This window comes from Sprattus sprattus (assembly GCF_963457725.1).
Source record: "Sprattus sprattus genome assembly, chromosome: 15".
In the NCBI taxonomy this organism is placed as follows: Eukaryota; Metazoa; Chordata; class Actinopteri; order Clupeiformes; family Clupeidae; genus Sprattus; species Sprattus sprattus.
The window spans coordinates 23,820,363-23,842,861 of NC_137913.1; the positions used below are offsets into that span (position 1 = coordinate 23,820,363).

General features: G+C 43.8%; 1 protein-coding gene across 1 annotated transcript in view; it reads left to right on the forward strand.

Moving 5' to 3' along the window:
* tmem8b (transmembrane protein 8B) overlaps positions 1–22,499 on the forward strand; it is a gene marked incomplete at both ends in the record, with an annotated part of 60,046 nt that overhangs the window by 32,008 nt on the left and 5,539 nt on the right. Inside the window, 7 exons of the mRNA XM_080853139.1 lie at positions 2,095–2,495; positions 11,294–11,390; positions 12,453–12,576; positions 16,444–16,586; positions 18,021–18,199; positions 18,556–18,702; positions 19,548–19,664. Of these exons, the coding sequence (XP_080709265.1) occupies positions 2,095–2,495; positions 11,294–11,390; positions 12,453–12,576; positions 16,444–16,586; positions 18,021–18,199; positions 18,556–18,702; positions 19,548–19,664 (1,208 nt within the window). The remainder of the gene's footprint in view (positions 1–2,094; positions 2,496–11,293; positions 11,391–12,452; positions 12,577–16,443; positions 16,587–18,020; positions 18,200–18,555; positions 18,703–19,547; positions 19,665–22,499) is intronic.

Here is a 22,499-nt window from a genome sequence, read left to right on the forward strand (position 1 = left end):
AAACTCACCCACTAATTGCGAGCCCCCACTCATCACGGCAGACTGTCATTTGAGACTGTAATGGCACTGGGGTGGGGAGTTATGGGGTGGGGGAGATGACAATAATTACACAGGAACAGAAAGGCTTGATTTGATCAGTCTGAAGCATCTTGTAAAAAGCGGCCGGCTAAGCATACTAATCAAGTACCCTGCTCATCAGAACACTAAAGGTGGGGCTTGATTGCGCGCTTCCACAGGCTCTTATAAAAGACAAAAAAAAGAGAAGACAACAGTTTCCCATCTCTCGTGGGTTTAGTTGCACAGAGATTTCAACAGGTACCCAAAGCATCCCTTTTCACCGTTGATGATTGCGACAGATGTTGAATCACCAGCTGCAAAATGGATCAGTTAATCAGACTCAGGGCAAGATGCAGGATTTGGCTGTGCAAACAAACCACCGCATTTCGATCTCTGAACATTTTTCAATACTTTGATTTGATTTTTTGCAGCCAAACACATAATAAGTGTATTCCTAACAGTTAGTGACATATTAATAATGCATTATAATGTTTCATTTAAACCTTGAAAGCTGTTATTGGTAATACAATACAATAATAATAGCTTTAAATGTAGCTCTATAAGCTGTGCATTATGACATACCTTGACATCATTAGTCATTGATGAACAGAGTATCATGTTATGATAGGTAAAAAAAAAATGGGCTATGATGTACCTTGATGATACTCTATTTGTTGAATCTGTATGCTCCATGCATATAGGGTATTATGTGTGCTAGTTGGGTCATCAATGTACTGTATGTGCGTCTGTGTGAAAATGATGTATTAAATATGATTATGTTATAAATCCTCATTACTACACCTATAATACATTATGGATTCCTGCTTTACAAGAAATACATTTCTTATATTTATTAATACTTTATTATTGGCTTGTACCTTGTGTTGGTGAACAAACCTCTGGTATTGATTTGTAGGCTGTGTTGTGGCTTTGGATGTAGATTTTTGTCATTATTTTTTAAATGTTTGAAAATGTGTTGATTTCGGTCCTTTCCTGCTATGTAAAAGTGAACTTGCCATTACACACAATGGTATTCTCTTGTTCATGTAGTGAGTAGTAGCTTATGGTAGTAGTTCATGTAGTAACTTTTCAAATTGAATCATCAAGTGCAATTTAGTGATTGGAATACAACACTGTCTGGTTTAACCACAGGCATTTGTTAATCCCTACTCTGACTGAGATTCAGTAGTATCATAATAATCATATTCACATACCAAAAAATACAATAGGTGTAGCTAGACAGAAAATGTATCTCATTTTTAGAAATCTGGTTTTATTCGTTGCCCTCAGCTGAAGGAGGGGTAGAAGTTTTTAAGGCTGCCGTCCGTGGAGACCAGGGAGCTAAATGCTCTACTCTGGAGGAGCCTCTCTTGACATGATGTTCTCTTAGTAATAATAGTCAAGCCTCAGCTACAGAGTGGGCTGCTGCCTTCACAAGTGCACTTTAAAAAGCAAACTCCAACCCTCCCAGCGGTGGCACTGCCAGACATCTTGACAGTTACCCAGACCTCGAGAGCCATTACAATCTCTCTGTCAGAAGTAGCTGTTTTATAGGATTTTTTTTACCCTTCACACAGAGACGCATACAGTGAAAATCCGCTGTGTTGACAGAGCTGTGGCCCTAGCCCTGAAATGACCTGTTTACTCCCGTCAGTTTGTCACTTCCAGCAGGCTGACTCTGCGAGTGCCAGGCCTCATCCTCTCCGTCTCTTCATCACTTGCTCACTCGCTCGCTCACTCACTCCCAGCCCTCTCATCTGGCTCACTCATGTCTCATCGGCCTCAAAGTAATGTATGATCTCTTTCTCCCCCCCATCTCTCTGTCTCTCGTTCTCTCTGTCCCCCTCCTCCCCTCTCTCTCTTTCTCTCTCTCCACCTCTCCCCTGTCTCTCTCTCTTTCTCTCTCTCTCTCTCCCCCTCTCTCCCCTGTTGTCTCTTTATCTCTCTCTCCCCCTCTCTCCCCTGTCTCTCGCTCTCGCTCTCTCTCTCTCTCTCTCTCTCTCTCTCTCTCTCTTTCTCTCTCTCTCTCCCCTACAGATTGCTCCAAGCCCAGCGCTTCAAAGGGCTCTGGCTCGTCTGCCATGAACATGCCCCAGTCCTTTGGCAGCGCCACGGGCTTCTCCCTCTCCGACACGTTGCCCGCTGCCGTGCTGCCCAGCCTCTCACGCAACGGCTCAGAGCGCCAGCCTGGCACGAGCGGCATCGTGCCAGCCCCCGAGGAGAGCGTCATCTACCTGGCACCCACCGCCGACGCCAACAAGTGCTGGCCTGTGCGGCCCACGCTACGCAACGAGCTGGACACCTTCTCAGTGCACTTCTACATCTTCTTTGGGCCCAACATCTCGGTCCCGCCGGACCGGGCGGCCGTGTTCGCCATCAACCTCATGCCGGTGCTGGACAGTGGGGGTGTCCTGAACATGGAGCTGAAACTCAATGTGGTGAGTTTAACTCCGGAGCAGCACAGTGGAAATGCGAGTTGGAAGTTAACAAACACACAAACAAACCAGACCAAAGTAGACCTAGTCTTAGAAACCTTAGAAAACACTTAAATGAGCACGGTTATCACTACACACATTATTTGTGTGTTTTTGTACTCCATTGATACGTCTTCCATGGGATAATAATTGTGTCAGGCTGATGCAAGAACGTAGAGATTCATGAATAATACTATTTTTTTTGCACAGCCTGTAAGAATGATTCGCATAGACCTAGCAGAGATTGTCTTGGCACAGCCAAAGCATTACAAGAATGTTTCCCTTGCTCACATGTTCAATGTGTTCTCCTTGCTGCTTACTGCTCAGGAAAGCCTAAGCCTATCAAACAGGCTGATTATGCCATTCATGAACAGTGGAGGTAAAGAAACACAGTGCTTTGAACACACGGATAACTGTCATAACTGTCAATGAAACATGGGCTCCTGTCGTTCAATTCCATTTTGCAACTATCAGGGCCATTTTTATGTCTGAAATTACTGTAATTTTTATTCTACAATAGGAGACAGTACATGTTGAGTCTATTTTGTCCTCCCTTATTTTTCGTTTTATTTTCTTCTCACTGACAATGTTCTTCTTGGAAATGGACTGCATTCGAATGCATTTGAATGCCACATTGGAACCTTTGATGAAAAGATCAGAGCTTGCTTCTTACTCAGACAAAGGGCCCGGCAAAACCCTTACCCAAATAGCACAGATCGAGCCACACAGTATGTTCTTCACACATGTGAAGTGTTTAAAAAATGTAAATCTGAAAACATCACATATGAAACAGAGCAGGAGGAGGCTTGAAAAGGCCTTTCCTCTGTGGTGTCTTCAGAGATTTCTTGCCAAGCAAGCTTCTTTGAAAGACTGTGGTGGAGAGCACTTCTGTCTTATTAATAACAAATGCTATAAAGCAGGCGTGTGACGACTGACTCACACAACCTGAGAGGTTTTGAGGACAAGGTGTGCTGCTGCAAATGTCAGTGCCATTTTATTCTCCAAAAGCTTCTCTTTTTTTCCATTTTTATCTGCCAAGTCTTGGGGTACGAGAAGTTCTATAGAGTCGGGCCAAGCTGTTACATGTTTTTGTTCGCCAAAGTGACCAAGCAGGCCTTTTTCCTTTGTCATTTCTTTGTTCCTCTCAAACATTCGCTTCACAACTGATTCAGATGGATTCCTATTCCGTCTCACGAAACGGTGGCAGCCACTTGGCCCTATGGTTTACAAAGGCAGCTGTTAACAATGGCCCATTGCTTTCAGTGTTATCTGTGAGTATCACTTTGCGCTTGTTATTATGTAGCCATGGGGCGATCAAAAGAGTACACTTTACCACTGATGCAATTAAAAACACAAAAAGATTTAAGGATGCTGATAGACTCCCGTTCCATCTGCTGAGAGCAAGATATTGTGTATAGGCCGTTACAACACAACCTTGAATGAAGTCCTCCTGGGGAATATTTTCCAGCCTGACACTTCTTCTGAGACACGTCTCGATATGTCACAAAGCCCAAAGTGGCTCTGGAGAGAGAGAGAGAGAGGGTGTAAGAGCGAAATATTTAGGTAAAAGCAAAGTTGGTTTAAACGAATTAGAGGACAGGAGGCTTTTCATTGTTGACAGGCTGGAATGTGTCGTTCTTTTGTGAAGGAGGAACGAGAGGGCTCATGGCACCAACCACCCCACACACTCATCATAGTGTTGAATTTTGAGCTTTGTCACAGAAGGTACTGGTGAAGAGATGTTTTGAGAGAAGCAGGTTTTTTATATATTAGTGTAGATGCCTATATCTTAATGTCTGAGCCATAGTTCCATTCATTTTTCATCTTTTGCTTTGCAGTTATTCTTTCACACGTCCTTTAAAAGAGTGTCGCTGATGTGGAAATTGGACATCAAGAGTCCAAGCCGCGGCTCGGGTAATCATGCTTTTAAAGGGGGGAACCTTTCAATTCGGAATACCTAGACCTGTACAAAGGATTCAATCTTACGCTCTTTAAGACGGCAGTGCCAGGCTAGACATTTTACCAAGGGCAAAGAATCGTCAAAAGGACAGTCAACATTTTGCTGTCGTAGTCTGAGAGAAAGAAGAAAAAGCCTTTCTGTGATTAACCTGGAGGCATCTTCAAATTTATGTTGGGCTTGTCTTATTTACTCGCATATTTTTTATCCACCTTTCCCCAATTTTATATTTCTAAGAATATTCCAGTAAATTCTGGTAAATAGTCCCAGCTGAGTGAATGGCACATTGATTTGATCCACATTTTGGGACATAGCTGCGAACTTTTGGACCTTCTTTTGTCTTTTAATGACAGCATGGAGGACGATATAGATATATAAATATATACGTATGTAAAAGTCTCCCCCATCTGAAGTTTAGCTGAGGTGCCGAGTGCCCTCTTGAATGAGTGTCAGCGCTGTAAAGTAAATGGCTTCCTCCGGCGGCCATATGCTGCCATCTGGGAATTATCTCGCAAGGACGCCGAGGTGAGGTGATGGATGCCTGGGGCCATGACGCCGCTGCGGCCCAGGTTTATGAGCATGCTGCTTAATGGGAGCTATTTGCTTCTCGGCAGTCGCACACCTGGCTGCCGCAGGGCCCGGCCAAAAAGGACTTGTGAAGGGGAGAGAGAGGATAGGCTGTGGGCATTTGAAAGACATGCAATTTCTTGGGCTGCAGAACTTAACTACTAGACAATATGGATGCACTTGGTTATGATTGAAAACGTGCTGAAACACATATGTAATGGGGACACATATCAAAAGGCTGTAGTCGTAGAATTAGAACTAGAAACAGAGTAATGGACATTGCTGTTAATGACTGCTATGTGCCGTGTGAAACACGCAATGGGAAGTAAATTAAGCGACGAGAGCAGTTTAGGGAACCGATGATGTGATATCACATCAAGGTCCTTAGTAAAGTAAACATTTTGTACATAGAAGTACAAAGTACTTTTAATAGTATGGCTGTTGTAGAATAGTCCCATTAAAGATCCTGGGCAGCATAACAGTTTTTCCACTCTGAAGTTGATCAATGTCCTTAAAAGAAGCTAAGAGAAGCTTAAAATCAGTGATTGGACTCACAGGACCTCCATGTCTGTCCAAATGAAGAACACCTGTTGTGGACTTAATCAACTATTCTAGTATGAGGTGAGATCAAATTGATCAAGTTCAAATAGACTGCAACTATAAAACCATACCTGATTTAAATTTGGCTGCAATCCCTTTGAGGTAGACAGTAGTAGGCTACCTGGTAGGTAGGTAGTGCTCCTGCCATTCTTGGAACAGTTAAGGTCATTTGCGCGTCACTATCAAGTGAACTGTTCGGCGCAAACAACCCTGGTAAACCGCATTTGGGTGCTCCCTCATGACAATGTGCATGCTCACACCATGTAGAAAACGTGTGAGTTTTCAACATGATTGTTGCTCCCCGCCACCCCTACTTGCTGGATTTGGCTCCCTCCGACTTTCCCCTCTTTCCCAAGATGAAGTTCAAGCTGAAGGGTCGCCATTTTGATATAATGGAGGAGATCCAAAGACCACCCCTCCCCATCACGACCTCAGAGAATGAAAAGGAGGGAAAATTCAAGCTTTCACAAGAACTTACTCTTTCACTACTCTGGCTACATACCACGACACGAGGCACTGCTCTTGCGTTGCCCCTTGCTGGGGGCTTGTCTGTCTGGGACAAATGCTGTGCTTCCACAGCCATCGGCCATCAGGGTACCAGGGTGGGTATGGGGGGTTTGGGTGTGGGGACATGCAAGGGAACATGCTGAGCCGGCTTAACTGCCTGGGTAGGAACCGTGTGTCCCTCTTCCCTCGCCGTCCTTCCAGGAAATGTTCTGCCAGACTAATTAATGAGAAGCGACGCCCATTAGAGGTCGGCCTGCTGAAAAAGGCAATTACCTGACACTAATGAGCCAGTGTGAACAGGCATAAATAGGTCCAGTGAACGAGAAAACGGAGGGTGGGGGGGCCAGGACTCATCTTCTTGATGCGGTAAATGACGGTTTCAAACTGTCCAAATAAGCAGCCTGCTAGAAAAAAATAAAGGGAGAGAGAACATTCTGGATGGAATCGTAAGGGCCAATTTGACGGCACTGGCTCTTGCAGGAGGGCCATTACGGCCTTATTTGATCCAACGTCTCAATTGCAGGATTATTAGAATGGTTTGATGTTGGCGGCTGTCGAGATAATGGCTCTGGACCTCGTTCTTTCTGGACACACGAGTGCCTAATTTTCTCAAATGGCCTTGTTGATGCTGATGGCAGTGGACTGACCCCGCTGGAGCCCATTGTTACCCATGCTGTCTGCGGCTCAGATACGCTGAACATGCGAAATTTCCCCCAGTTGTGGCAAGTTTATTTAGCTGTAACTTGTGCTGACCTATCGAAAGGTCACTCCACCGGTTTTGAATGTACTCAAATTAGGTTTATTGTGTGTCTTTAAATACTGCTGGACTTCAATAAATAAACAAAAGATGCATTCACATACAAAGATCATTTATCACTGAGGTAATGATGGATGAAGGTAGGCATCAGATTTAATCTTTCTCTCTGACCCTCTCTTTCTATTTCTTTCTCTCTCTCTCTCTCTCTCTCTCTCTCTCTCTCTCCCCCTCTCTATCTGTCTCTCTCTCGCTCACACACACACACGCACACACACAGTCCCTCATTGTTCTGGCAGCTTCTCTCCCCTGTCCACCAATAGCAATGGGCAAAGGGGTCATCTGTCCATGGGCAAATACCCCTCTTTTATGGATTGTTTAACCTCTCACATCATGCAGTGGTTGCAGCTGGACTGTAAACAGTTTCTTTAGCCTGCTGCTCCTACTCCCTCTCTCTCTCCCCATCCTGGTGTTAACACAGTGTGAACGAACACACACACACACACACACACACACACACACACACACACACACACACACACAATGCCCTACTCCAATCTGAATTTGTCCTCAAACAAAATTGAGCCCATGATGTGTGTGGCAGCCTATTCGTGTGTGTGTGTGTGTGCTCATGCCAAGAGGCGAGGAGCCAGGTTGCTTGTTAATTAGACTCTGCAGTAGCCTCAGCCTGTGTGTGTGTGTGGGTGGGTGTGTGTGTGTGTGTGTGTGTGTGTGTGTGTGTGTGTGTGTGTGTGTGTGTGTGTGTGTGTGTGTGTGTGTGTGTGTGTGTGTGTGTGTGTGTGTGTGCGCGAGTGTGAAAGAGAGCGAGAGAGAGTTTTCATCTGTGTGTGTATGTGTGTGTACAGGGAGAGACTATAGCACATTGGGCTCTGTCCACCCTCTGTGAAGATGAGTCAGTCGGAAGGTTGTGTGTATGTGCTCTTGGAGAGGCACTTATAGCACAATAAGTGATCACCGACAGGCTCTATGGCATCTTACCTCAGGTCCAGGATAATTGTGCCCATCCAGATGAGGTGAGGTGAGAGGGGCACTTCAAGTGTAGCTGTTGCACAGAGGGAAGGTGAGGCACAGCTTGAGAGAATAGAAAGATAATGAGCAGGTGGAACATTTATGTTACCTTTTATAAACTGCTGCTGTCTTCATCTTTTCAAACACTCATGGTGTTCATGGATTTAATTAACTTTTGACATGATTTCTAAAGCAATTAAAGTTACTGACATAAAAAAATAAATTCGTATGCCAGTGTGTGCCAGTGCAGCACCAAGGAAAGATGGAACGTCTCTGTGTTCAGAGGTTTTTTTCATAGGGGCATCTGTCCTGTTTTTTTTTTACTGATTACAAATGGTATTTCTAATCAGGAAAGTGAAGAAAACAGCTCCACTTTTGAGTGAGCTTGAACTCAGAGAACTGAATGGGTTTTAATGTAGAACAGAACAGCTTGAACTGATGCAACCTGTAACAGCCTTGGTGATGGTTAGCATTTGTTTTATCTTCGCCGGGTAAGGCAAGCTTAATGGTTTACTCACCATGGTTTCTTTGGAAATCTAATTATCCCGCTACTTTGAATTAATTGGGGTTGAAATGGATGTTCATTCTGGCCCTCTCAATGAGACTCATTGTTGTACGTTTCTTTCTGTTAATGCATTGCAAAGTTGAAATATTTTAAGAATTAACAGGAGAGGTTTCTTGGTAGCAATCCATAAGACTTGTACATGTTTGTGCTTTTTAAATAATGATGTGTATTATCATGTCCATCTCACGGTTAGGTCACATCTCCAATTTACCACCACATATTTTTCTGCAGCAAAGCCATTTGTGCTGACACAAAATATATGCGTAATATAGGCTCTAGCTTTTGTGTCGTTTCAAAAAATGCACCTGCTTGCATATTTTTTAAATTGAAAGCCTGATACAAAACGTGTATTCTGGAAAGAGCTTTCGAGCAAGCACTGGATTGAGTGACTGACTTGATTATAATATTTAGGGACACTTCCTCAGATGGAAGTTTGATTGAGACTCGTCTACTCTGCATTGCATCGTTCTGCCACAGGGTGCCTCTTCCATGTTTTTATGCATTTGTGCACTACAAACTAAACAAAGGGAAAAAAGGTAACAAAATGAACAGAGTGAAGACACAGCGGACCTTGCAGTCGTGCCCAGATTTAGATCAGTATAGTAAATGGGCTAAAAAATGGAGTGCAGCTGTGTTCCAAAAGCGCAATCTGGAGAGCGCTGGTACTGTTGAATCACATGTGTGATGTGCATTCAGAGAATACAAGCTCTGTAGGAGACATCAGAGGAGTCCTCAAATGGACAGTGTCCAAGGATCTAGTGTGGATTCACCCCGAACAATGGCGTCTCTGCAGCACGTCTTGTGGTCATTTTGACACCGAAGTGGGATGGACAAGACGCTTTTTGTTAGTTATTAATTCCAGAAAGCGGTTTGAAAGACGTCCAACCATTGCCCTCCTCCAAAAGCCCGGTTAGTCATCAGTCAGTGTCAGAGAATATATTTCCCAGATTAGGGTGTGGGCTGGAGCCAGCCCGACACAGGTGCTTGGCACACCGCATGCATTTCAGCAGAGCAGGCAGCATCCAAAACAGCAGTGAACATAGCAGACAGCAGCATCTATTACAGTTATTAACGCAAACACAAGGATAACAGCCTCCTGCATTTCAGAACATAGATGTGATATAGAGAGAGAGAGGAATAGAGAAATAGAGAAAGAGAGAGAGATAGAAATATAGATAGAGACAGACAGACAGACAGACAGACAGACAGACAGACAGACAGACAGAGTTGGGTGCATACATACAAACATACAGAAAAGAATCATAGGCTGTGAATGTGCTCCTGCACACAGTTCTATTTATCTATCTATCTATGCATTTCATCTATCTATTTATATTTGTATTAAGTATGTACGTATGTATGAGTATATGTACTGTATGCATGCATTTGTGCCAACACATGTACACACATACGTACATACATGCATACAGTACATATACTCATACATACGTACATACTTAATACAAATATAAATAGATAGATGAAATGCATAGATAGATAGATAACTACAACTGTGTGCAGGAGCACATTCACACCCTTTGATTCTTTTCTGTCCTCCCACTCAGCCCTGTACCCTTTTCTCCGTGTAATAAGTGGTTGTGCTGCTGTGCCGGCAAACCAAGGCCAATCTTTTGCAGTGGGCCGTGAGCGTAGGGAAGGAGATTGCTGTGAGCAGAGATCAGCCGGAGTGGCCAAAGGGGCAGAATGAGAGAAGAATCAGTGTGGAATCAGAGAGATTCACTCTTTTTATTCCATATTTGTAAATGTTTCATAATGTTACCTTTCAAGATTGAGTTATTTCACTTATTTCAGCGAGCCAACGACTATGTCCCATTCATACATTAGACACATGCCTGGTAAATGAGAGAGTAAATGGACTAAAAGTAAAATAACTTTTGTAGGCTTATAGTGTGTCGGCATTCCCGAAAAAAGAAGGATCCTTCCATGTGGAAAGGATGTGAAGATGTTCTCTGAAATCCCCACTTGGAGTGATCCAAGAGCCTCTGTGTCTGTGGGGTCGGCTGTGTGCTATTTGGTGCTCCTCTGTAATGAGACTGCAGTGACACAAGCGCATCAATTATTAACTCCCCTCATCATCAGCCCAAAGCCTTGCTGCCTGCTACTGTGTGAATCACAGCTCTGATTAGGACATGGCACTTTCAGACAGCCGGCGCTTCGCTCTTCTCTCCCCCAGCCCTCTCCCTCTTTCTCTGTCTGTCTGTCTGACTGTCTGTGTGTGTGTGTGTGTGTGTGTTTATGTGTGTGGCATTACGTGTGTGTTTGTGTCCATCTGTGTCTGTATGAGTGTGTTTGTTAGGAGACTGTGTGTTTGTTAGGAGACTCTGTGTGTGCCGGGGGGTGCATACAGAGGTGAGTGTTAGTACTTCTAATTTGCCTTGTGTCCTGGATTCACTGCAGCACGGGGCCACTCAATAATGCATGTGCGGGTGGGGTGGGGTGTTTGAGAGGGTGGGAGGGAGGGCAAATGTCTTTATTTTCAGAGGTCTCAGGACAGCGATGGGTGCGAGCAGGCGGGGTTTGGGGGGGGGGGGGGGGTGGGGGGGGGGGGGTCGCTGCATGTCTAGGCCAGTTTAAAGCCCACAAGCCCCCTGCCATGCCTTTCATGAGACCAGATCAAAAGGTGGTCCTGATCAGAAGCAACTCTCTTAAAATGCTAATGTAAAAAAATCCTTATCAGACCTGTTATTGTGCCTTTTACCCTATAATGTCTGTTCTCCTCTGCTTACCCTTACCTGTTCCCCTGTGTGTCTCTTTTCCCACAGTCCTCAGTGAAGGGAGAGAATGTGACGGTGTTCGGATGCCTCAACCACGGGATGCCGCTCTTGCTGCCCGACAACTCCTCTGCCAAATGTGAAGCGGGTAAGGCAAGCTTTATGGTCAATCCGCCATGGATCGCTTAAATCCTCAGTGGTTTAGCCTGCTCGCCGTACACAGCGTTTCTAAGAGCAGATAGATGACAGAACAGCACTGTAACGTGCGATAAGACGGCAATGCAGACAAGATAAGGGGGTTAGCGCGTGTTGATATCAAAAAATCCTCCAGCTGTAACGTGTGCGTAGAACGAGACGGAATTGAATTCACAAGATTAGACGAGAGATGAGAGGCATTTCTGATCCGGTGAGAGCCATTCAGGTGCCGTCTCTTGTCTGAGAAAGTTGCCCGTTTAGGGTAAATGAGTTTGTGAAAGGGGTAATACTCACAAATGACCCTAAAGCCATGGGCCGTGAGGAAATCATCTCAGACACATTCCTCCAGAGACTACTGCTCTAAAGGAAACGAAGAGCTAACCTGATTCTGTTGTGATAATAAAAGTGTGATTGTTTGGTTCAATAACAGCAGCCATCAAATTGTGCACAGTGACACACTGGCAAAGTTTTACTTCAAATCTACTTATCTTGCTTCAGCTGAAAATGATCCATTTATCTTCAATCTGTATCAAGTTTTCCACTAGTGTCCTACTTGGAGTGCAGCATTTAATGGTTGCTGATGTTCACACTATCTTTTGCAAATCTTCGTAGAAAAATGTTTCATACAGAAATTCCAGCTAGAATAGCAATGAAGGGAAGGAAGACAGAGAAGGCAGAAGATAGTGAGCTGGGTCATGGTTTTGGCAGGTCCTTAGGGATGTTCTAACATATAGCAGATAACTAACTGCTCTTCGTTTTTGTCTGCAACTGATTGAAAAATACAGGTAACCCAGTTTCACATGTAATACTGAGTATAGCCTACCCTTTAAGGAATTCTACCTTGTTCTTCATTCATCTGATATGTTTGTGCTATTCTCCTGGTGACGTCTAATGTCTCCCCTATATTTCACTCTCTGTAAAGTACTTTGTATATGTTTGTTATTTAAAACAGCTCTATAATATGGATCTCATCACACTATTATTTGTCCCTTGTGTTTCTGTCTGGTCCATTTAGAGTCGGTGGCAGGGTTTCTTCTCACTGTGAACACCACCTCCAACGTCACCAAGCTGAGGATCCCTTACCCTCAGACGGGCACCTGGTACCTGAGCCTGCGCTCGCTCTGTGCCACTGAACAGGGGTAAGCTCTAGAATCCTTATCTAACGCTCAGGGACACGCCATTGCTCTAAACCAGAGCAAGCCCTGTATAGAGTTCATACAGAGACTTTGGCATTCAAACGGCTCTGAATAAAAAGATTTTTTTTTTTTTATGAAAAATAGAACACTGGTATTGAAATTGACTTTGGTCACTGATGGCGTTCTTCCAGTCCTGGCTCCATAAACGGGAAAGAATCATATTGGCACAATCAATTCCAACACGTAGCTTCCAGGGCACAGAAGGGAGGGGTGTAATTTGATTGTCTGTTGAGCTCAAATATCAGCAACCTTTCGCCAGAATCGTGGTCTCACTTTAAACCCAATGTCCTACTTGCTTGAAATTGCTGGTTTAAAACTGCTGGTCTGAAACAGTGTCTGGGTTTGGACAATAATTCATCCTGAAAGTATCCAATTTGCTAGGTATTGTAGTTTCTCATCAGGTATTAAATGATCAATGTTTTCCCCCACGTCACGTTACGTCCCCGATCAGCGATTTATCTTTATCATGGATATACTGGATTTATCTAGTTCATGTATTTCTTTCCCCTCCCATCAAACCCCTCCCCTTCCATGCCACAGAGACAGTACCATCAGCATTTAAACCCCACTGAAAAGGGCTGATAAAGGACATTGGAATAAACAAAAAACATCTAAATTTACCTATTACAAATATTATGGTCAAGTGTGTTACATTTGTTCTGTATTGGAAGCTTGGGTTATTTTAATGACTTTCAGTTCAAGGGAACTCCATTCAGTGCCCAAAGTTAATTCTCAACGGCAATGCCAATGTTTTAACAGCCATTTTACAGTCAGTCAACCAGAAGAAGTGAAGTGAATGTATCATCATCATCTGCATTCATGTGTTACGTTATCATACTCGAAACGAATAGCTCCTGAACGAGATGCTCATAAACAATTTAAATTGAAATGTCCATATAACTTACAGAAAGTTGGTTAGAGTTGACATGAATGTAATAGAATAAGAAATATTATTTTATCTTTAATTTTTGAAGACACAGTGGGTCATGTATAATAAAGTATGAGTTAATGACATTACTGTAATAGTGTTGCATCATATTACAATACATTTACATTGCCTTATTTTTAAGGCGCTCAATTATACACAAATGTGAACACACCTCATCAGTGTGTTTCTTGCATGTACACCTTCCTTCTAGGAGGTGGTCATGATAAGACAAGTCATTGCCTTGGTCTTGACCATTTGGAGTCTGCTGTGTCAGACCCCTCCTTCTGTGCACACTGCTACACTTTCAAACGCCACTGGCTCGTTTCTCAAACTAACCTGCGTTCACCTCCCCACCCAGGCCAGAAGTTAGACTACACTTATTATCTAGTGGTGCTATGAAACAGAGCAGGGCACAATTAGCTGGCCTCTCAAAAGAATCACAGTTGCCTAACTAGCAAGATCGTATATCAGCCTCCCTGTCTTGAAGGGAATATCTAGCAGCAGGACATCTGCTACCGGACATTCTTGAACTCTGCCAGGCCACAGAGTTGGCCTTGTGGCTTACTTGCTGCCCCGCTAAGGCATCTGGCAGAGTGATTGGGGCTTGCTTTGCTGGTCACCGTCATTCTGGTTGACACAAGCATGCACAGGACACAGTGATAAGACTCCTCCTCTCAGTGCGCCCATTCACATGGTAAAGCTCTTGGAACTTTGATGTCAGAACTGCAGCAACAACATAAAGCCACTCAGGTAGAGTCTACCAGGCTGCGTGACCGTCTAACACGTCAATTAGGGGTGAGGAAAAAAATTGATTAATCGATTTTTCTCGATTCTCTCTAAAACGATTCTCTTTCGATTCAGAAAAGTTTATAATCGATTTTGTAATTTAAAAAATATATATTTAAGCAATATAGCACTCGTGGGAGTGGGGAAGGTAAGGGATAATCCCACGGGTGTTGTTGCCTACGCCACCTGGCCTGCGGCCTCGATGGCTACGGCCGAACACCACCTGTGGGATTATCCCTAACCTAACCCACTCCCACGAATGCTATATTGCTTTTATAAAACAATTCTACCGTCAACAAATTAACATTTCAACACAAAGTTATTGATTAAAAATGTTTTATTTCACCATTGTTTCTCCGCAACAAAAAATAGTTCCATTGTCAACGTCTTGATTTGGAATTTTAAGAATTTTGAATTAACGGTTATCATCAATGCGAATTTTTCATCGCTGAGTGATTTATTATTAGCTGTGAAAAGTCCCGTAACTGTTGGTATGTTGACGAATAACCTATAGCATGGAATGTCTCTCGTCCAATCAGAAACAGCTAAATTACGTGATAGAACCCAATTGTTTTATAAATATATAATAATATTTTTATTTTTAATTTTTTCACACATCCATTTTATGTTGAAATGCAAGCTGCATCGATTATTGCATTGCTCATAGAAAGTCAAAATTGTGACAAGAAAAAGCTTTTTCTCTATTAATTATCATACACAAAGTAGGAAGTGATTTTTTGACTCTGAGTTGCAAACTCAAATGATTTAAAAGTCGAAATGCATCGATAATCGTTTTATCGGTTTGGAATTGATAATCGATGATCGGTTTGAAATCGATAATCGGTTTAGAATCAAATCGTTGACCTCTGAATCGGAATCGAATCGTGAGGTGCCAAGAGATTCCCACCCCTAACGTCAATACATGCTTTTTGCTTTTGCTCCTCACATCCCATACCTGACTTAAGGGAGAAGCTACTGTAGAACCAGGCTCCGAACTGAGCCAAGGGGACACCAACATTGGCCCAAGCCCACACCACCAGCACTAGTTGCTCCTCAAGCGCAGGGAGATGATTAGATTACCATTGGTGGTAGCTCGTTCCCTCCTTTAGGGAAACAGTGTTGCGTTAGTAACCTATCGTTCCTTGTCACTGATCATGTTAAAGAGACAGGGTCTATGTTTTGTATGTCTAAAAGTAGAAACAAACTGCTGACGTCCAACCCAGATTACATGGTCTGAGCTCTCTGCTTTTATGCAACAATAAATAGGAGGGGATAGACTAAACTTTCTTGCTTCGCACTTTTTTTTCACACGTATTACTGTTGTTGTATCAAAGGTGTTATTTTGTTGTTTTTGTCTTCTTTTTTATTTCACTGTAAGGTTAATGCATTTCAGATCATGTTTTGATGGGTTTAATGTTTTTGAGTGTGCATAATTCTCGATTTAGAAGGCAAGGCATGTTAGTAATTCTGGCGTTTCATCCTCTTAGAAATAATGGTGGCCTTGAATATTGGTGTTTTTAGATCAGGCCACCTGCCACCACTTTTTTATTGAACGATTATGCATACAGAAATAAATCAAACTTGTGAAATTGCTGACACAAGCCTTACCGGGAGTCAGCATGTAACTGAAGATACTAAGCTTATAAACTAAAACTTTTTATGTTGTTTTGGTGTGATCTCCTCTAAACAATGCTGCAAGATAATCTATTCAAATATAAAAAAACAAGGATTCTTTTTGAAATACCAAACAACAACTTTTCTTTTCTTTTCTTTTCTCTAAGCCTTTGCAGACCGTGTCTACCCAATCAGATGTGACATGAACTTTAGGTTGATGTTTTCTGTTTTAGTTGCTGAAATGTGCTTTTTACCCTTTGTTACACCCACAGAGATTGGCTTGACCCAAATTTAAAGGAAAGCTCTTTATCTGTCTTTAGAAAGACTGGCAATCTCCTGTCTCCATCTATTTCAGTAATGCACTCCAATACGGCTTAATTTAGGCTATAATTCAGCATCACGGCCTTCTAAAGAAAAAATCAACCATAACTCACTACTTTACAATGTCCTCTCACCCTATTGACACACATTTGTCTTTGAAGGTTTGAGGTGTGCAGCAACGTGACGGCAGAAGTCTACCTGCGCTCTTACCTAACGCCTTGCATTAATGACTGTGGAACCTATGGCCAGTGCAAGCTGCTTCGCACCAACAACTACCTGTATGCAGCATGCGAGTGCAAAGCAGGTAATGGTTCTCTTTTAAATAGCCTCTCCAAATGCAACCTGTGTTGTGTAGGTGTCGGGGAGTGAGGACTGTTCTGTTCTGTCTACCTTTACACTCACCCATCTAAACCTTCCTCCCATTCCTGGTCACAGCACCAATGTAAACTTTGTTGTGTAGACGAGCACAGTCTCGCACCGGACTTGAACCGGACTCGAACCTACAATATAGGACATGGGAGGTTGGCTTACTAGCAAGGAGGCTAATACCCATTGGTGCTAGCGTCGGTTGCTAGTAGTCTCTTAAGGTGTCACTTTACTCACCGCAAAGCGCTGTACCCACTGGCTACCATTACACAAGTTCCCATACACAATTTTTATATCTTTATCTTCTGTGTTAGATAGAGACATGTATATACAGTACATACATATCCCAAGTGCAGTGAGCTGCATGATACAAATGTCAGGTACTCTCGCTGACACTTTTAATGAAAAGCAGATGACAAGCTCGAGTGAAACACTCCCATTTGTATAATACCATATATTTAAAGCCATTCTCCGTCCTCAGGTTAATATGATTTTAATCGCTGCCAGTATTTTATAATGGCAATGTAATTGTCACACTTGAAAGATGGCATGCCAATCAGCGGTCGCCGTTATGTTAAATCCTTCAATTACATGTGTGTCAATCAAGTTTTTGCCTAGCTACGAACGACGATCAGATCTCAGATGAGACGCAGTTGTAATTATAGGACGCATGATAATGTCTGGAAATGTGCTAATCACGCTCTCTTAAATAACCCTCTATTATAGAGGCCTCAGCCCCTCCTTCTTTTGCTGGCTGCGGAAGCGAGTGGATGATAGCGATGTCATTAGAATACACAAATCTATCCCTCTAATGATGTCGCTTAGGCAACAGATGCTGTTTGTTGCTTTATATTGTCTCCATTTTTTGTGTCTTTTTATCTTCCTTTCTTTGTCCTTTGTGATTTTTAAGCCTTATGCCATCTTTCATTTCTCAAGTGCCTCTCTAAAAAAGGATCCTGTTTTTGCACCCGCCAAGTGTGTTTTTATTTATTTATTAATTTATTTATTTAACATTTTTGTCAATTTTTGGGATGATTGGGGGTTCATGGGCGGTGGTAATTACAGATACACATATGCATATACTCGTCTATTTGTGTGTGTGTGTGTGTGTGTGTGTGTGTGTGTTTGTTAATGTATCCATCTAAGCTCTAAGGGTGACGGAGGACTGGGGTGTGCTGCGCCTATTTCCCCTGCCATGTGCACTACTCAGCAGGCACACTGGATTCAATCTATATTTATGATGCCATTTACAAAAGGAGAAAGATGAGGAATGTTTTGTGGATGTGGGTTACCATGTGTGTTTGTCTGTATATGTGCACATGTTTGTGTGTGTGTGTGTGTACACGTAGATAATGTGTTCTCTCTTCTCCAGGCTGGGATGGCTGGGGCTGCACAGACAATACCCAGGCGTACTCCTACGGCTTCCAGCTCCTCTCCACCCTGCTGCTGTGCCTGAGTAACCTGATGTTCGTTCCCCCGGTGGCCATCGCCGTCCGCAGCCACTACCTGCTGGAGGCCTCCGTCTACATATTTACCATGTTCTTCTCCACTGTGAGCGCCCATCTACTCTATTTCACACCGTGGGCATTGATGGGACTGTAGCCATGATTACATGATTATAGTGTGATTTGTGCCCAGCCCTGCAAGACTACTAAACACTAAGACTACTTTTCTTTTCACACTTTTTTCTTTCTCCCTCTGTGATGCTCTCAGTTCTAATGTGTATGATTGTGGTGTTATTATCCTGCTGATCATTTCTCTCTACCTCTCTTTCTTCCTCTCTTGCTTCCTCCCTCCAACCTCCTTTCATTCCACCGTCCCTCCATCCCCACCTCTTTCCCTCTCTGTGTCTCTCTTGTTCCCTCTCATTCTCTTCATCTCTCTCCTGTTCTCTCTCTCTTTCACAGTTTTATCATGCCTGTGACCAGCCTGGTATTGTGGTGTTCTGCATCATGGAGTACGACGTGCTGCAGTTCTGTGACTTCCTGGGCTCCCTCATGTCGGTGTGGGTCACAGTCATCGCCATGGCTCGCCTCAAGTCCATTATCAAGCAGGTGCAGCTCTTCCTCTATTACACCCACCAATCTGCCCCGTGCTTTGGTCGTCCATTCAATTGTGAAATAGAGGTGCATTGGTCAGTGGGAAATGGGTCCTGTGGTTTAGTTCCTTTAATTTGCCAATGGCTAATGGGTCCGTAAACTTTACCCTTGCCACTGACAGACATATTTTATAAGATGACATGAGGTAGCATTTGACGGGTGATGTTCAATGGGAGAGGTGCCCATTTAATATCTGCGTTAGTGTGTCATATTTAAAATCTTCATGAATGTGATATTTTTGATAGGAATAGGAGTCAGCAATCTGTCATGGTCTCCTTTTACGGTTGTTGACATTTTGCTGTCTACCACAGTCAACACAAATAAAGAATTTCAAGTGCATTCTCTCTCTCTCTCTCTAGTTCAATTAATGGCTGCTCACCAATCTGAAAAAACAGCCTGAGCGAGAGGAAGAGAGTGAGTGAGAGAGAGAGAGAAAGAAGAAGAGAGAAGGAGAGGGAAAAAGAAAGAGAAAGAGAGAGAGAGGAAAGAGATAGACAGCTGCTTTCCTCCAGGGCAACTGTTTTTCGCTGAGCGTTGCAGAATACAGCTGCTAATCAAATCACACATGTCAGATCAGTGGGGGACTGAGTGTGTGTGTTAGAAAGACAGCTCCAGTCACCCCATCTAACTCCAGACTTCAGAGTCCACCAGCCCCTGCCTGCCTGCCTGCCTGTCTTCCCACTCACTCACTGACGACCTCCACAACCTGCCCTTAATTGGACGTCCCCCCCCCCCCCCCCCCCCCCACCAGCTTCCCTGCGTCCCTTTTCTAACCTACAGCCTGCTGTCTGTGTCACCAGGTGCTGTACTTGCTGGGGGCCATGTCTCTTTCCATGGCTCTGCAGTTGGACCGGCACGGCCTGTGGAATCTGCTGGGGCCCAGTCTGTTCGCCCTTGGGATCATGGCCATCGCCTGGGTAAGCCGCTTCCCATTCGGCTCTTAATTTATCCACCTCACTCTCTCTCTCTCTCTCTCTCTCTCTCACTGTCTGTCTCTCTATCTCTCTCAGCTCTCAGCCTCACTATCCTCACAAGGTCACTGCTCTGTTAGTGGCACCCCGATGAGTGCAGAACAAGAGGGCCCCTATTTGCTTCCTCCCTTCCTCCCCCCAGGCAGAAACTTCTCACAATGCCGTTTTCCGCTTTTCATTCTCAATGGCCATTGCTCTCACGGTGCAAATTTCAAGAGTCTGAGCAATTTCCTATTTCTTTACATTAAGCCCTTTGGCTCCGCTCTAATCCTGTTTGTACGAAACACTCCCAGCAAAGAGGGAATCAGAAAAGACCACTAAAAATAACTTTGAACTCCGATCCTCTTAGAAACATACTGAGAAGCAATTTTTTTTCTCTTTTGTGGCAGATTTTAGCCCTTCTTTGACCCTGCTGCGTCAACACTATAACAGCACTTTATTAGCGAACGATTTATGCCGCAGAGTTCCGCTCGTCCGCCGCACTCCTGCCCCATCAACACACACGAGCACATGACAATGCAATGCCTTTTTATCTTGGCTATTGCATATTAGCATCGGAGGGCGTTAAAAGTTCTTTTTATCCTGTAGGTATTAGTCATGCCCTGTAGTTCCATTACCCGTCAGCTTGTTCTTTCGCCAACTTCTCTCTCTCAGCCATAATGCATTTTCTGAAGTGAGAAGATAAAAAATAATAGCGTTCTGAGGGCTGAATCCCAGAGAAAGCCTCTGAGGCAGGGCTGTGAACATTAGGCAGGGGACTGGCTTTGCTGGTCCCTCTCTCTCTCCTGAGCAGGAGGGCGAGGCGAGTGGTGTTGGGGCTGTAGATAACCAGAGTGCAGAATGTCAGCAGTTTGTGTCGTGGAGACGCCATGAAGAAAAAGCCAGCCTTGAGTGACTGCTCTGCATGGTGCATAGTCTTCAAGCAATCGCCTCATGGGATTTGTGTGGGTTTGCTTGAAAAAAAGCTAAAGATGGACACTAGGGGCCCTATCTTGCACCCAGCGCAATTGACATTGTCACCGACGCATGTATCATTCCTATCTTGCACCCGGCGCACAGCGCGATTTTCCCTCCAGAGGCGCGCTTCGAAATGAACTTGCGTCGACATGGGCGGGGGCGGAACAGAGAAGGCGTTTCTCTGGCGCAAGTGGTATTTTGCAGTTTCAAATACAACGCCGTGCGCCGTGCGCCATTGACCAAAAAAAAGCTGGTCTAATGTGAGGCGCAATGTCTAAAGTCTGTAACGCGTATTCAGAACGCTATTTTAAGGGCGCATGTGCTTGCCCGCACAGTATAGGACCTGTAGGCTACACTTTACTTCTGTCGTCTTCACGAGAGATTTACACCAATTGTTTGGCAAGCCATATATAATTACAAGGAAAATAAAGTATTTACCACATGAGGAAATCATTGTGATATCCGTATCCAAGACATTTAAAAACTAGGCATACATCTAGCGTACACAATTGACCCAAATGATTCAGGTTAATTGAAGCTGCGTGACATTTGATTTATTGTATGGCTTTGTTGCATTTATTTAATGCCAGTATTATTATAAATCTTGTAAACTCATCTCTGTGTATGTGGACTTTATTTATGTACCTTGGGTTTGGTCAGCTGGTGCACTGGCTTGGGTGCCGATTTCCATGCCCCCAAATCCCTGCACGCTCTCAGGCGTGAGGGTAGACGTGGCGATGTCCTCTGCTGCCGTCAGATCCTGGGTCGAGGCAGATCCACCTCCCGTGAAGGCACGAGAACGTGTGTTACCTTCCAGCTTGGATGTCCCGCGTCTCCGGACGTCATTATAGCGTTTTCGGCAACGTTTTCGGGTGCCCCGTTGCAGAAACAATCACGGCAATATCTTGACATGCTTGCTTGACTTTGCTTACTTTTGGAGGGTTTCTCGCATCCCCATATACATCTATCTCCCGGCTTTTTACAAAGCCATACAATAAATCAAATGTCACGCAGCTTCAATTAACCTGAATCATTTGGGTCAATGTGTAGGCTACATGTATGCTTATTTTTAAAATATCTTGGATATGGATTTCACAATGATTTCCTCAAGTGGTAAATACTTTATTTTCCTTGTAATTATATATGGCTTGCCAAAAAATTGGTGTAAATCTCACGTCGGTCTCCTCGGCTGTGAATTTCTCCGGTCTTCCACCAGGTAATTCCGCCATCAAAATAACAAGCCGCTATGGACTATGCGCTTCTCGCTCTTAAAGGGAATGTGAAATGACGCTCCGATTGGTTTATTGCATATTACGCCCAAACCACACCTATGGCTGAGTAACCTCCTTTGGACCAACCCTTTTGACACTTGCGCTGGACGCAAGTGTGTTTTTTCCGCCGTTAAAATAGCAACTGCGCCATAGAGCCGCCCACACAGCTACTTGCGCTTGGCGCCGTCATACTTGCGTTTCTGATCGGCAAGATAGGGCCCTTGATGTAAAAAGCTTTGAAAACATGCAGGCTACCGGAACCACAATGTTGAGGTATGCGGTCAAGGTGAGTACCTGTGTATTTAGATTGTGTAGCACAAATTTAGAAGTCCTAACTAGGCCTTGATTTAATGGAAGGCATGGCCCACATACCTTGACCTTGGTCTGTTTAACCCTGCTGGCTTTGATTATAATGTGAGCAGTTAACTGTATCTGTAATGAATCAATAGGCAACAGCAGCAGTGCTCCGTATCTAATATAACTGAGTAGTTGTATCAGTCAAATCAGCTGTATCACAGTCAAACGATCACTTACACTAACTTTTATGGTTAAT